At 39.4% G+C, this 16561-nt stretch overlaps 2 protein-coding genes across 2 annotated transcripts in view; one reads left to right on the forward strand and one right to left on the reverse strand.

Annotated features, from left to right (window-relative positions):
- MAU2 (MAU2 sister chromatid cohesion factor) overlaps positions 1 to 9775 on the reverse strand; it is a 32418-nt gene extending 22643 nt beyond the window's left edge. The window contains exons 1-5 of the mRNA XM_063455367.1: positions 9444 to 9775; positions 5018 to 5035; positions 2886 to 2951; positions 638 to 733; positions 290 to 384 (exon numbers count right to left, since the gene is read on the reverse strand). Coding sequence (XP_063311437.1) covers positions 290 to 384; positions 638 to 733; positions 2886 to 2951; positions 5018 to 5035; positions 9444 to 9695 — 527 coding nt within the window. The 5' untranslated portion in view covers positions 9696 to 9775. The remainder of the gene's footprint in view (positions 1 to 289; positions 385 to 637; positions 734 to 2885; positions 2952 to 5017; positions 5036 to 9443) is intronic.
- Positions 9776 to 13484: 3709 nt separating this feature from the next.
- SUGP1 (SURP and G-patch domain containing 1) overlaps positions 13485 to 16561 on the forward strand; it is a 28912-nt gene continuing 25835 nt past the window's right edge. Inside the window, exon 1 of the mRNA XM_063455370.1 lies at positions 13485 to 13560. Within this exon, the coding sequence (XP_063311440.1) occupies positions 13539 to 13560 (22 nt within the window). The 5' untranslated portion in view covers positions 13485 to 13538. The remainder of the gene's footprint in view (positions 13561 to 16561) is intronic.

The raw sequence follows: 16561 nt of genomic DNA on the forward strand, positions 1-16561 counted from the left end.
GAGCATCTGTGGGATGTACAGGAACAACAAATCAGATTCAGGACTTAAAGGATCTGCTGCTAATGTCTTGGTGCCAGATACCACAGGACATGTGCAGATGTCTTGTGGAGTCTGCGCCTCAACGCATCAGAGTTGTTTTGTCAGCACGAGGGGGGGTTTACACAATATTAGGCAGGTGGTTTTAATGTTGTGACTGGTCAGTGTTTTTATTTACAGCTTTTATATACCCCAGATAACACACAGATGACACAACTTTAGAACAATAGAGAAATTAAAAATATATTGATACCTGGTGTATTCTGAGCCCACAACACGTGCATACTCAGCCCCGACTCCTAACAGGTCACAGGCTGACACCAAATCTTTCTCAAGTGTGTGTAGTTGCTATATGGTGAAAAAAAAAAAAATATATATTTTTTAATGATTTAGAAAAATACATTTTAAATAGCACTTTAAACAATTCAAAAAGAGTCAACCCTATAGATAATAAAATAAAAACGAACTTTTCGTTCATCATGGATATAACCCAAAAACCCTCACCTAGTGTCTTGATACAAAAATACATGAAAGGAACTTAAAGTGAAAACTTCTACAGAGTGAAATCTGCCCCCTCTGCTGGGCAGAAGCATATACTTACAGCAAGTTGGAAGAGAAGCCTGCAATGCCAGTAAGGGGTCTGCTGGGAGATCTGAATAGCTTTACGAAGAAGAGGTTTAGCAGCATCCACAGAGTTCTACAATAAAGAGATTTTCATGCACAGATGCAACTTATTACATGGATAATACAATATATAGCACACATAATTGCCTTACAAAATACAAATAATTTAAAAAGGAAATATTATTCCTGATAAGTAAATTAAGAAAGGTAAAAGAAGAAATTTACACAGTTCCACCATACCAGAGACACTGGACACAACATCTCTATGAAATATAACATTTTCTTAACTTTAACATAACACATGGTACTTTAACTCCCTGCTCGTATAGATAAATCCTTTCTGAAACACTGCCCAGAAAACATTCTGAAGGCACAAATGGCCAGTAAATGACACCCTATTTGGACATCTGATACCAGCCTGCAGCCATAATATGGTTTAAATACAGCAAGATAAAATGGCAATATATTATGTACAATTAATCTTGCTCAAATAAATTCTTGCAAAAATGCATTTCCAAATGCAAACCAAAGTGGGTTTAAAAAAAATAAAAAAATGTAAAAAAAAAAACTTTAACACAAAATATTATTTTAAAAAAACAAACAAAAAAAACACCTTGAAATGCTTACATTTATATCTCAATCTGAATCAACTACCAATCCTGTTTAACTCAAAATGGGAATTTGTTATGTTATGAATCTCAGAAACCAAGCAACAATTCTATCTCCCATTTTTCCAAAATGCTAATATACCCTTATAGAAGAAGATATTTTTAATTTTAACATATTAGGGCTATAATTATCTATTGTAATATATGTATGTGAGGGCCACATTACTCCAGCTATGCCATTATAGAGCAGGGGTGCCCAAACGGTAGGCCCCAGATGTTCTAGAACTACAACTCCCATGATGCCTTGCATGTCTTTAGAATGCCAATGAATCATGGAAGTTGTAGTTTTAAAACATCTGATAATCTACATTTTGGGCACCCGTGTAATAGAGAAATCATTTTACTTAAATTTACTTAATCCAATATTGAACTGCTCCATTATAAATCAACTGAAAGACGTAAATCAGTTGATTTATACACCAATACAAAATATATTTAGAGATTAGCGTAACAGATTGTATAAAAAAAAAAAAAAATCCATTTGAGAGGTTTATGCTCTGCTGCTGGGATACAGTGAAGGAAAAAAGTATTTGATCCCCTGCTGATTTTGAACATTTGTCCACTGACAAAAATGATCAGCCTATAATTTTAATGGTAGGTGTATTTTAACAGAGAGACAGAACAAAAAAAAAAAAGAAAATATCCAGAAAAACGCATGTCAAACTAAGTTATAAATTGATTTGCATGTCAATGAGTGAAATAAGCATTTGATCCCCTATCAATCAGCAAGTTTTTCTGCTAAGGGGACATGACAACTGCATCGCATCAAATGGACGATGGTCGGGGCAATGAACCGTCAAATCTTGGGTGAGAACCTCCTTCCCTAAGCCAGGGCATTGAAAATGGGTCGTGGATGGGTATTCCAGCATGACAATGACCAAAAACACACAGCCAAGGCAACAAAGGAGTGGCTCAAGAAGAAGCACATTAAGGTCCTGGAGTGGCCTAGCCAGTCTCCAGACCTTAATCCCATAGAAAATCTGTAGGGAACTGAAGGTTCGAGTTGCCAAACATCAGCCTCGAAACCTTAATGACTTGGAGAGGATCTGCAAAGAGGAGTGGGACAAAATCCCTCCTGAGATGTGTGCAAACCTGGTGGCCAACTACAAGAAACGTCTGACCTCTGTGATTGCCAACAACAGTTTTGCCACCAAGTACTAAGTCGAAGGGGTCAAATACTTATTTCACTCATTGGCATGCAAATCAATTTATAACTTTTCTGACGTGCGTTTTTCTGGATGTTTTTTTTTTTTTGTTATTCTGTCTCTCACTGTTAAAATACACCTACCAATTATAGACTGAATTCTACCATAGAATTATAGACAAACATTCAAAATCAGCAGGGGATCAAATACTTTCTCTCCTCATGTATTTTAGGCAATGCTGGAAGACGAATACACAAATAAGTAAATTCTTGTTGGTTCCGCAAGGCAGTCTACATGTTGTACAGCTACATTCCATACTACCTAACCTTTTTTTTTTTTTTTTTTTAAGTAGAACACATATCATGGAAAGACTTGGACAGTACTTAAATCAGCAGTTTAGCATCTAACTTACTTCTTGACAATATAACTCTGACAAAAGACTTGCTGCTTCAAATTTCACATCTTCAAACTGTGGGATCTGAGGGCATTTGGTTAAGGACAACAACTCTTTAAAAAAAACAAGATTAAGAGAAGCCAAAAAAAACAAACACAAAAACCTAATTATAATGTCCTCACACAAATACAGTAACTTAGAACAACTGCCAAGAGAGAATGGTGTCAAATTAAAGAAAATGACAATTGCCAGTGGACTTACAAAGAAGTGATCAATATATAAATATTGAAGGAAGATGGCAAAAAAAAAAAAGAAAGGACAAATGTGGGTAGAAAGGAAATCTAATCAGTAAATTGTAGACCTCGAGGACCCTAGATATATTCCAAACTACCATGAAACACTAAAAAGAAAAGAAAGAGAAAAAAAAACAACAAAATAAAAAAAAAAACTAACCAGAATACACTATCACACAGCTATCCTGAAAACAATCTTAACATGATGTGATAAGGTACACCGTGCTAATAAATTGTTGCCAAGGTTTACATAAATAGGGGGGGAACTGGAAATTGCCACTAATTGACAAAATGCATTGCATTTAAATATCTAATGTAGAAGGATGGATTGAGGCCAATATCTTTCTTAACTCATTTCATCTGCCATCTATCACCCAACCTCTATTCTCCTTTCCTCATGCATTCTCTCCCTTAATTTTATGTCTCCCTTCCCTCTTCATACAATATCTCCTTTTCTAAGAGTAAGAAAATCTAGCAGTCAGGTGAAGCAGTTATCCCATGACGAATGTTTTTTTTGTTTGTATGTTTTTAAGGGTTACTCCAACAAAAGAACAATGTTTTCATAAAGCACTGTTTTTGGATAGAGTAACCCTCCTATTCGTATCTCCATCCAAAACTAAAAAACAACTTCTAGAGATAAAACTACCTTTATCTAGAGGCCACGTTCTCCCCCAGCCTGATACTCTGCTGACATTACACCCTCTTGCAGAGGATCAGGATTGTGGAGAAATTGGCCTCTGTTCTAGATGAAGCAAGTTTTATGTTTTTAAGTTTTAGCATGGAGGGATATAGGAGGAGGACCAGCTGAGGGAAACGCATAAGGCTATTCTAGCTATAAGATAAGGCCAGCGACTAATTAAAGTATTTCGAAAATTAGGCAGACTAGAGGGGATGAATGGTTCTTATCTGCCGTCACATTCTATGTTTCTACGAGGGGAGGGCATAGGTGAAACACTGCATACAGACTCCGTGCACCACAATCACTGAAATTGTCAGTGTGCTTGGAGTAACACTTTAAGACTAGAGTTTTCTCACCACATCAATTATTGGTAGTATTTGTGCAGGAGCAGTGAGTAATGGGTGTGTGTATAACAGCAATCTGTCACCTGTCATTTCTTAGTGCATCATTAAAAGTGAGAGTATGTTGTTATCAACACATTCTACTCCAGCCTCTTCGTACCCCTACCTTTGCATCACTATACATGTAAGCTCACTGAGAAGGGCCGTCAACCACTCTGTTTCTGTACATCCAACTTGTTTGGTTACAACCACATGTCTGTTAGTCCACCCATTGTACAGCGCTACAGAATTAGCTGTCTCTCTCTCTCTCTATATATATGTAATATATATAATAATAATAATATAGAGCGGGCGAGAAAGACCCCTCAATGCTGATACGCGAGAAGCCAGCAGTAGCATTGGGAGTAATATATTGCTGATTCCAGATGGAGCAGGTAATTTAACCAACACCAAGAAAATGTTTTTAGTTGGCTGCTAAATTTTCGTACTGCTCACAAGCAAGTGAACTAATGGAAATGTAACCCCTTAAGGACACATGACACGTGTGACATGTCATGATTCCCTTTTATTCCAGAAGTTTGGTCCATAAGGGGTTAAAACCCAGGCCACAATATTTCTCCAAGGCCGAAGATTAATATAGGTTTGGTTACATCTATTTCAGGAGCTCTTCAAAATTTTCTTCACGAATTTACGATCAAATCATTTTAATCACTTAGAATGAATGTAATGCATAAGTCTGATTTGTTAAGTGAAAAGTAAAGTTGTCCAAAGTGTATGAAGCAAAAGTTCAAACTGTGTGACAAATGTCATTTAGAAATCCAGACACACAAAGGATACTTGTTGTGATATGAACCACTGAAAAATAAAAGCGAAAAAAAAAAGGCATTAGTTAAACGTTGTAACAATATACATCCACAATTATGTAGTATTAGTTTTACAGCACCCAAACCAAAACATCACCAGGACTATACTGAAACATTGCAAGGTACACAAACACACACACATAATTTTAGCTCTTTTTAACATCTACATCACTGGACTAATACGGCTACAATCTCTACTTGAACTATATATATATATATATATATATATATATATATATATATATATATATATATATATATATATATATATATATATATATATATATATATATATATATATATATATATATATATATAGACACACACACTCTGACAGGAGCTGGAGAAATTATACCTATTTTTGACAATTGCAGCCTAATGCTTACAGTTCTCTTACAGTCACCACAATATAAAACCAACTTAAATGGATCCTATAGTGCCAGGAAAACAAACCCGTTTTCCTGGCACTATAGACTCTTAGAGTGCCCCTTTCCCTAGGGGCCCCCCTCCCTCAGCGCCGAAGAGGTTAAAACCCCTTCAGCCACTTACCATAATCCAGCGCCAATGCGCTGATGACCATTGTTCCCCCGCCAACGTCAGCTCCCAAGTGGAGCCAAATGCGCATGTGCAGCCAGAGGCGCACGCGCATTAAAACCCGCCAATAGGAAAGCATTACTCAATGCTTTCCTATGGGGATCTTATTTGTCGCTGGACTCTGTGAGGACGTCCAGCGTCAAATAAGTCCGATTTACTCCGTGTAAATCGCGGTCAGGGATACAGCCACTAGAGGCTGGATTAACCCTGCAGTATAAACATAGCAGTTATTGAGCTGAAGTTGTCTGGGTGCCTATAGTGGTCCTTTAAAAGGAACAAATCTAATAGTTATACAATAGTATAAATACACATAGATATGGGGTGGAAGAGTATCTATTATGCCTTTTTGATTGTCGGGCCCATGCACAGATATTAAAAATTCAATTATATACGCCTTTTATACAACAGTGCCCTGGTCTCACAAAAGGCTGATCTTAGCCATCCAAATGCTTCTACATAGAGTGCTGTACTGCACATCGCTACCATCCACAAGAATAATTCCACTCATGGATAAGTGAAGACTGTAATTTCTTTACATCCTTCTCTAGAAAGTTCCTCTAATGCCATCTGATTGAAAGCAACTACAGACACACTGACTGTCAAATGTAAACATTGCAGTTCCTCAGATGCAGGAATGTTTTCAATTGTTAGTCTACAAGGACAGTGTCCAGGCACCATGACAGTACATGAAGCTGTAGTGTGTTGTGCTTGGAGTGTCCCTTTAACCCCTTAAGGACACATGACATGTGTGACATGTCATGATTCCCTATTATTTCCCAAGTTTGGTCCTTAAGGGGTTAAAGGAACACTATAGGGTAGAGAACACAAACATGTATTAATGACCCATATTAAAACCACCATCTAGCCCCTCTGCCCCCCACTCTTGCTTCCCCAAATATAGTAAAATCTTACTTTTATTTCCAGTCTGCAGCCTCTGCCCCTGAGCTGCCTGTTGGCTGACATCATCAGAAGTGTTTCTCTGAGCCAATCACACTGCTTTCCCATATGATTGGCTGAGACTGTCAAGGAGGCAGATCGGGAATAGTGCAAGCACAAGCAAAACACAACCCTGGCCAATCAGCATCACTTCAATCACACTTAATGGCCTCTAGTAGCCATCTGAGGGGTGGCCAGTGGAGCCATCACTAGGCTGTAATGTAAACACTGCATTTTCTTTGAAAAGACAGTGTTTACTGCAAAAAAGCCTGAAGGGAATGATTATACGCACCAGAACAAATACAATAAGCTATAGTTATTCTGGGGAGTATAGTGTCCCTTTTAAGTATATTTCAAAAAACAAACATCAGTGTGTGTGTGTGTGTGTGTGTGTGTATATATATTTCATATCGGCAAAGCACTCTCAGCCTTGCATTGTTGTCTTTAGGTGTACTGACTGATTTGTACTAATAACGTGGAAGTGTAATTCACACATTCCACGTGTGGCTGCAGAGGGGGCCTGACTATGGGTGTTTTTGTAAGTTTCGATAATCTGCTCCAAACGAGTTCAAAATGTATTGCTTCTTTAAATTGATGATGCTACTAAAAATATAAAAAGGCACTAAACGGATGCAGATCCATGCTTTAGATTACTAAAACCAGGTCCTACTTTTTTTGTGATTCTTTATAGGAAGTTTGTGATGGGGCAGCTCCACTAAGACATTCAAATATGATTGTCAAGCATAAAAATTAGAGATCGTTTTGCCCTAAAAAATATGAATGAAGTAAAAACGTATGATGTAGATGGAATGATTGATGCTACCCATGCTATATTTAGCTGTGGAATAAAAATGGTTTTGTGCAGAGTTGAAGGATAGAGTAGAGGAGAAGCAGCGTCACCGCTATTAATGCCAAATTTCTATTCTGCATAAATGATTTAGTAATTGCAACAATATTCCCTTAACTGAAATTAGCAAACATTACTCATAATTATTCCACTTATATTGATGAGTGTGCCATTTATTTTAATTAATAATCCTTACTTTTAGTAGTTGGGAGATTTGTGGAATAGCTTATCAGTGCAAGTCACAATAGTAACAAACTAAGCAAAACAGCCAAAACGTAGTACTAAGAAAACATCAGACAGAAACCTAATATACGGGATGAACATTGCCATATTACCGTTATACATTACATGGCACATTCGTTTACAAGAATGCAGAGGTGGTGTACCAATGTAAAGCAAGGTTCTGTGAATGGTATACATGACTAGTTGTATTACAAAAAAGGCAGCAAAGCTACTATTATATTCACACTGCAGTTCTTGTTTTTAACATTACTAAAGTGTTATTTTATTCCGGCATGAACCTGGATCAAATATGTTTAATTATTTGCACTGTTTTGTCACAACGTTTGCACCGAGGACTGTTTTCTAGACTTGTGCATAAATGTGTTTCAGCTGCTACGAATGAATAAAATGCCTAGCCAAATCGATCCATCCAGTATTTACCTGTGGAGTTAAATTAAAAAAATTAAAAGTACACCGGTAAATCCTGGACGGATTGATTCTTTTGTGCGATTATAAAAGATTATTTGATTTGTTCGTAGCAGATGAAACGCATTTGTGCAAAAGTCTACTTTTGATTTATGGCAATCACTAGTATGTGCCAAAAAAAAAAAAAAAACACAACTTAGTGGATTTGTTTACATCTCCACCATTAAAACTTTAGGATAGCGAGAGTGAATGAACTGATACTATTCCTTAAAACATCATAATCCCTAAAACAAACAGTTAATAAACATTACTGCTCAAGGAATACAAACCTATTTCTCTGGCCTTTTTTTAACATTAGCTAAAATTCAAGGAGCCGAATTATCAAGGTATTAATAGTATTCTAAATTCACACTTTGAGAAATATGAAAGGTTCAGACTGATGATTCTCAATGTTGTAAATTGTTTCATGCTTGCTCTGCTTTTGCTTTCATAAACTTAGACCATTAACTTTACATCTTTCAATGCTACAGATTTAGCACAATATTACCAGGATATACTGCTAGTGATCGAACACCAACAATTTATAAGCCTGAGTGATTGTGTCATATCTGTTAAGGGTAACTACCCAACTCTCACCCCCTGCTTCCATTTGGCATCCCCCACCCCAATTTGTATCCTCCATCTCTTCTACTTGCACTGCCCAAACCCCAGTCCTGCTTTCTCCTCAATGCTACCAGACACTTTCATTTAATACCCCCCTATGCATGTATATTCCCAAATTGTACAATCCCTCTCCTACCCCAGCCCTGCTCCCTCCTCCAATGCCCCAGCCCTGCTCCCTCCTCCAATGCCCCCAGCCCTGCTCCCTCCTCCAATACCCCCAGCCCTGCTCCCTCCTCCAATACCCCCAGCCCTGCTCCCTCCTCCAATACCCCCAGCCCTGCTCCCTCCTCCAATACCCCCAGCCCTGCTCCCTCCTCCAATACCCCCAGCCCTGCTCCCTCCTCCAATACCCCCAGCCCTGCTCCCTCCTCCAATACCCCCAGCCCTGCTCCCTCCTCCAATACCCCCAGCCCTGCTCCCTCCTCCAATACCCCCAGCCCTGCTCCCTCCTCCAATACCCCCAGCCCTGCTCCCTCCTCCAATACCCCCAGCCCTGCTCCCTCCTCCAATACCCTCAGCCCTGCTCCCTCCTCCAATACCCCCAGCCCTGCTCCCTCCTCCAATACCCCCAGCCCTGCTCCCTCCTCCAATACCCCCAGCCCTGCTCCCTCCTCCTCTCTTACCCCAGCCCTCCTCTCTCCCACCCCAGCCCTCCTCTCTCCCACCCCAGCCCTCCTCTCTCCCATGTTACCCCCCCAGACCCGGGTCTCACCGCCTTCTCGAGGTGCTGCCGGGCCAGCTCGCTGTTCTTGGTGTGGTGGTACAGCACCGAGCCCAGCTGCAGGTGAGTCCGGGCCTCGATGCGCTGCGGCGGCTTGAACTGGAAGACGGCCTGCAGGCAGTGCACACACAGGCGGATCTTGGGCGGGCTGGAGGTTCGGAAGTGTTCGGCGAAACCCAGCAGGGCTAAGTACCAGGACTCCGAGGCCTCAGCCTGGGGAGCGACCACTGCCGCAGCCGCCATCACTGACCCCAACAACAAGGCCCCATGCCCTCCTCCCGCAACAAACCCTGCGAGAGCCCCGCGCAGGGCAGCTCGGGAGTTGTAGTTCTAGCAGGTTGTTCAGTAGCCTCTCCAGTAGGCCGGGCAGGCAGTCAGTCAGTGAGTGAGTGGGGTGTTAATCTGTATTGCCACTCACAGGAAAAGCTCAGTAAATCAAGTTTGGGAAGTTCAGGTTTTTCTCCAAGCATTTCAATAAATAAATAAACACTGTCTGAAGCTCTCATTGCAAAACATGTGACTGGCCTATTGTTTGTATTGTGCATATTCTTTGGGGTTTACTCACTAAACGGTGAATTGTAATAAATAGTAACCATTTATCATTAACTGAAAGAGCACTGGGTTAGCAATACTATATTTTCCCTTTCATCAGACACTTTAAAAGTCCTTATCATGGATAGAATTTCTAAAATGTAATTCCATAATATTATTTATTACTGGCATAAATAAAGTGCCAACATATTCCGCAGTGCTATACAATTGGGGAAAATAAACAGTACAATATATAAACAGACAAATACAAACAGTAAAAAGGGTACTGCTCATGAGCTGAGGTCTAGCCATATAAATTAATTCACTGTAGAAGTCAGGGACAGCTTAACAGCATTATAGCCCCCTGGACAAAGTACTGGGGCCCTGCATACACGACTTCTCACAGAAAATAAAAAAAAGTAAATTATCAATACAATCAAGGTTATATTTATTGGCACCAACAAAATTGGTGTCTAAACATTAAAAACATGCTGTACAGCAGATACTAATCCACACACAGGTTTAGTAGGTAGCAGGGGGAGGAAACTGACATGGACTGTTGAACATATTAGAAGAACTTTATTATTGCTTTACAGCTTCAAACAAATGTGTGTTGATATTGTCTTGCTTATGTACAATTTGTATGTGTATGTTGTTTTCATCAAGGTCAAAATCAAGATATATATTCGCAACAGCAAGATCGCATGTACAGATAACAGCTGATAATGAGGTCTTTAGTCCATCTTAACAAAGGTGGGTTTGAAGGTTCTGAATAAATCTCCCAGAATAATATACTGAAAACTTGGCAGGGGCCCCTATGCTTGTGGGGGCTGTGGGCAACTGCCCAGAGTGCCCATGCGTTAACAGAGCCCTGGTAGAAGTGCTGCAGAAAGATGGTTGATAACAGCTGATAATGAGGTCTTTAGTCCATCTTAACAAAGGTGGGTTTGAAGGTTCTGAATAAATCTCCCAGAATAATATACTGAAAACTTGGCAGGGGCCCCTATGCTTGTGGGGGCTGTGGGCAACTGCCCAGGGTGCCCATGCGTTAACAGAGCCCTGGTAGAAGTGCTGCAGAAAGATGGTTGAAACTGTTTAAAAAATGTTGTGCACAGAGATGTAAGAAAATGTAAGGATTGTTTGCAGAGTACCAATTTCTTATGCCTCTGTGCCTAGCACGTTTGCCTTGGCTTACAAAACATAGCCACATGTTCATTCTCATTACCCTACACAGTGCAACGTTGCTATTTACTGCTTTGTCTACCATAGAACGCACTGCTTGGAAAGTGTGCCCCAAAAAACCTACCGCCTGTTTGTGTTTCCATGATTTAGGAATCTAAATATGACTAAATAAATACTAGATATAAATATGTATATAAATATGACTAATAATGCCACACTTGTAGCTGAAATGTGGGCAAGATCAAATTATATATTATCTTTGTGTGGAAGTTGATTTTCTACAAATTCTTACGTGTGTACTGTGCTAATGCATTGCAATTAACTTTATGTGAGAGTTACTTACTATACTCCAAAGTGTAACAAATTGAAATCTGAATGGCAACATTTAGGCCAGGGCTGGCCAAAAGGTAGATTGCCAGATGTTGTAAAACTGTAACTCCCATCATGCTTTGCATGTCTTTCCTCACATTGTAGAATGACAAAGCATCATGGAATCTGTAGTTTTAAAACATCTGGGGATCTATCTTTTGGGCACCCCTTGTTTAGGCTAAAAGAGCCAAGCTGTGAGATGGAGAATATTTCCAAATCGGCTCTCTGTTCCTACATTATGCCGTTCTTACTTTAATTTATTAGAATTCAGTGTTTAGTGAATAACGCAGTAGATCCTATATGTGTCTCTAAGTAAAGTATGCTCACCTTACATACATACATGTATTTATTAAACACATACCTTGTGGAAAATAACAAAGCTGTAACAGCAACTGTACTGGTATTTTATTTTCCAGATCAGATTTCTTTTGCCTAGATATAACAATTATCATTTCTGTTCACTACAACTCAGTGTTTAATTAATAACCTTAGAAGGTTTTTTGCTAAATTGTGAACTGTTGGGAATTAATATCCAAATTGAAAAAAAATATTCATGGCATCTGTTTTAATTTTGGCCATTTGGCCTAAAATGTTAATTTCACCCAGGGTTATTCACTAAAGAGTAAATTTCCAAGAATTTAAAGAGAATTTCAAATTTGTGGCCCAACTGAAAACATAAATGAGTAAGAGATTTTTTTCCATTTTGGCCTACTGTGGCCTAGAATTTAAAATTTACTTTTAATTATCTTTGATTTTCCAAAAATGTGCACTTTAGTGAATGACCTTGATTGTGACTTTCCAGCAATTTATAGTAGTGAATAACCAAAATAGGGCTATTCAGTAAACTGTTAATTGTTGCAAATGAAGTTTCAGCTGGTACAATGTCTGGTTTTGTCAGGGTTATTAGCTAAAGTGAGAATTGTTAAGCAGTCAAAGTGAATTTCAAATGTAAAGCAAATATTGCAGAACTGGAACAATTGGTTCTCAATGTGATATTCCTAGAAATCCTTAATTTAATGCAGAGGTGCCCAAAAGGTAGAACTGAAAAGGTAGAACTACAACTTCCATGATGCTTTTTATGCCTTTAGAATGACAAAGCATCATGGAATATGTAGTTTAAAAGATCTGGAGGAGTCTCCCTTTTGGATACCCCTGCTTTAGTGAATAACCCTGAGAGCTTTTTCTACTTCAGCAATTTGGCATAACATTTTAGACTTTCCTGATTAGTTCAAACTTACTTGTTTAATGAATAGCCGTGACAGTAGAATGAATGATTTCTAGAGCACTAACATAGTTATGTACTAAACTCTGAACTTTAGTGAATTAAAATCCATATTGGAAAATCTGGGTAAAACAGCAAAGATATGACTAGAGCTAAGAAGGATAATGTTTTCAAAATGTTAATTAAAGCAAGTTCTGCCATTCAGCTTTCCAGTTCACTACAACTTGGAACTGTGTGAACAAACCCCTAGCCCTAAATTAGGAATGTGAAGTGCAGGAAGTCAGTAAGCATTTCCCTGGGCCAGTATCTTATAGGATATATTGCCAGCACTCCCTGATATTTACAGCACGACTAGCATGTGCTAATTTCTCCAAAACGAATTTAAATAATGTTTCTATCATCCAGTAACATGGCATTCCTCTTGGAACTTTTTAAATTACAGTAATTTCCTACAGTCTCAACATATATACATGTATGCACTAGTGACTAGCCCAATAATATGCCATTTTCTCCACATTGTAATAATATAAAAGCCCACAACACTCAGCAGCAATGTACAATGTTATGCTATATTATCTTATGTTTTCATAGCAAAATAATAAAGAATTTAGTGCGGGGAGGGGCAGTCACTCTGTAGCAGGAATGACATCTTCTATTTCCCCCAAACAAAGAAGCTCAGTATTAGAGTCTCCTGTTGGGGGACTACAAGTCCCGTCAGCCACCGCACCGGAAGTAGTTTGTTATGCATCGCTGGGAGGGAGGTGAGAGACAACGAAACCAAGATGGAGAGCTGGAAGACAGCGGGTAAAAATAGCTTTGAGTTTTTAGGGTTTATATGCCCTCATAGACCAAGAATATGTAATAGTGGAAACTGTGCTGGATGCCATATCTCTGGCTCCTTTGTAGATTTTGTGTCCCTTTAAATTCAGGGTTAACATGGCCGCCTGCCTGCATGCTGTGTTTATATCTGCAGATAGAGCAGTGTGTGTGTGTAGACCCAGCCAGGGCAAGGCTATGGCTCCACATTCATGTATGCATGCTTGAGATGAATGTGTTTATAGATATTTGGTCATTTCACCAGAAGGCTTTATATGCAGGCGGAGCTCATATAGGGAGGGTCTCTCTAGTTAAGATTTATCAATAACCAATGTATTAATTACTGGTAGGGCAGTTTTGTATTGTTGAGGTTATTTACTAAACTGGGAAACTGTATATGGATAAGCACATTTCCGCTTAAAGGGCCAAAGTTAGGAACAAGTATTTAGTAAATCTAGTTTTCAAACTTTGTCATTTTGGCCTAAAAATTGCAACTCCATGGTAAATTCGGAATAATTTGGACTGAAAAGCAATCAGTGCTTATTCATATTTTGTCATCTTTAAATAAGGGTCGATGGTCATGGTACACACAAAATGGTTAGTTTGTCAGGGAAATGTGTTACTCGGTTCAGATGCCAATGCACTGGTAATGAAGCCAGGAGGTTTACATGGAAGAGGATTGCCCTACTTGGTGGACGAATGCTTTTGTAGGACAGGCAGGTTGCTGTGATGTGAGGCGGTCCCTGGCGCCATCTTAACGTAAGGGTTTAAATTGTTAATGAATGGTTTAACCCCAACGTCCTGCACATGGCACCCAATTGCTCTGCCCCTCCACTTCCTATACAGGTCCAAGTCTTCAATCTGGATCAGATGATGCTTTCAGCCCATTACTTGCTCTCTGTTCACACAGTGAGTGAAAATTTGTGAATTGTTAATTTTTGACCAGTCATTACCCAAATGCAGAAGGACGCAACTACTGTATGTGATCTGGTATAAGGTGTAATTCATCGAATGTGCTGTGTATGCTGCTTCCTTGCGCACTGTTTAATGATGCTAGGTTGTGACATCACTCTGGCCCTGGCATTACTAAACTGGGAGTGAGGGAGCAGTGCTGTAAGACCATGAATATGGTAGGAGCCCCAATTGACCCCATGACAAGTAACCACACCAGCTCTCCCAAAAGTAGGGAGGCTGGGTGGACTTAAAAATAATAATTTGTGTGTGTACGAAAATGTGTGTCCGTGTCCTCTGTATGTGTGTGTCAGGGAAAAGACCTGAAAAATATACTTCAAGGTTTCCAGATTAGAGAATATTTAGCGCTCGGGAAATCAACTTACACTGACAGCCTGTGTCTGCGTGTCCGAGCGCTCAATATTCTCTAATCTGGACACCTTGAAGTATATTATTCAGGTCTTTTCAGTGTCATCTGTGTGTAACTATTACGTGTTTATTATTATTTTTTATATTGTGACTTTTTAAAAAAATGTTTTCTATTTTTATTGTTTTCACTTATACACACGTTAACAAATACGTCAACAATTGTGCCGGCAAGTGATTACATTGCATTATACAATTGATCATATTTTGTGACTTTTATACTTCAGATTAATAGTTCATACACTCCTTCTTACATGCACAAAATCCTTTTAACATACTCACATTATGTCATTAAAAATATATTCTTTACTACATTTAATTAGAGACACTGTAGGCACCCAGAACACTTCAGCCCAGTGAAGTGGTCTGGGTACCAACTCCCATCACCCTTAACTCTGCAAGTGTAATTTTTGCAGTTTTTATAAATTGCAATAATTACCTTGCAGGGTTAAGCCCTCCCCCACATTTGGGCTCCCCCGCCAGCGGACGCTGGTGGGGGAAGAGCGTGGGCGGAGCCTGACCCAGTGCTGAGGGAGATCAGTGCTGGATTCAGGTAAGTGTCTGAATGGGTTTTAACCCCTTCAGCGACATGGGATGGGGAGCGGGAGGGGGCACTCCAGGTTTCGATAGTGCTAGGAAAACGGGTTTGTTTTCCTGGCACTGGAGAATCCCTTTAAGCATGTTTTTCAATACAGGATTAACTTAAATAACAGTGTCTACATGTTTCATTTCGAATTTAAAGTCAATAGAAATTACTTTCTCGAAGCAGGGGTACTTAGGATTGTGTTAACTAGAGAGAGGATAAATAGACCTTTCACCAACTCAAAGATTCTATTTTCTTTTTATAGGGACATTCCCAAAACCATAACCACTATGGCATGTTATTTTGCCTGGAGTGCCATAGTTCCCTCTAGTGTAAGTAGTCTCTATGGCTGGAAGCTGCCAATTCTGAGCTAAGCCTGGCTGTGTTACACACAGAGCACACTGACACATGCGGAGTACCACTGCCTCCAGAAAATAATTTCTAGTGACTTTAAATTCTAAATGAAATGTCATTAGTTCAGTAGAGTGAAATCAAGATCCTAATTGGAGCTTCCTGCTCTCTTGGAACCTAAGAGGAGAAGGGGGGACCCTAATGTTGCTAAACAGTTTGAATATTTGCATTGGGGGGTGCTAGGTCACTGCTGGAACTAAAACCAATTGTGTTCCTTTAAAGCGTCTCTCCAAGAACCATGATCATGCCAGTGATTTAAAGTGGTCATGATGCTTGGAGTCTGTATGTGCACCATGTAATTTAGAAGCGCTGCACATAAAGATATCTGTCATTATCATTAGGCAGCTGGCTAATGTGAATTCTGGCAACAGATTACCAATAGTGGGACCTCCCCCCCCTCCTTGCTGCCCAAGTCCTCCCCTCAGCTCATCCTCCGGGACAACTCTTCCTTTTTTCTTTCCTTCCTTCAAGGAACACTGTAGCATTAGAAATACAAGTATGCATATAATACAGTCTTGATGTGGCTATTTACTTAAGGACCCCCCATTGTGTAGAAAGAAAAAATGAAATAAAAAGAAAATAAACTAATTACTCACCTATTCTCCAAGTCTCCCTCTG

The sequence above is a fragment of the Pelobates fuscus genome, chromosome 5 (genome assembly GCF_036172605.1).
Source record: "Pelobates fuscus isolate aPelFus1 chromosome 5, aPelFus1.pri, whole genome shotgun sequence".
NCBI lineage: Eukaryota > Metazoa > Chordata > Amphibia > Anura > Pelobatidae > Pelobates > Pelobates fuscus.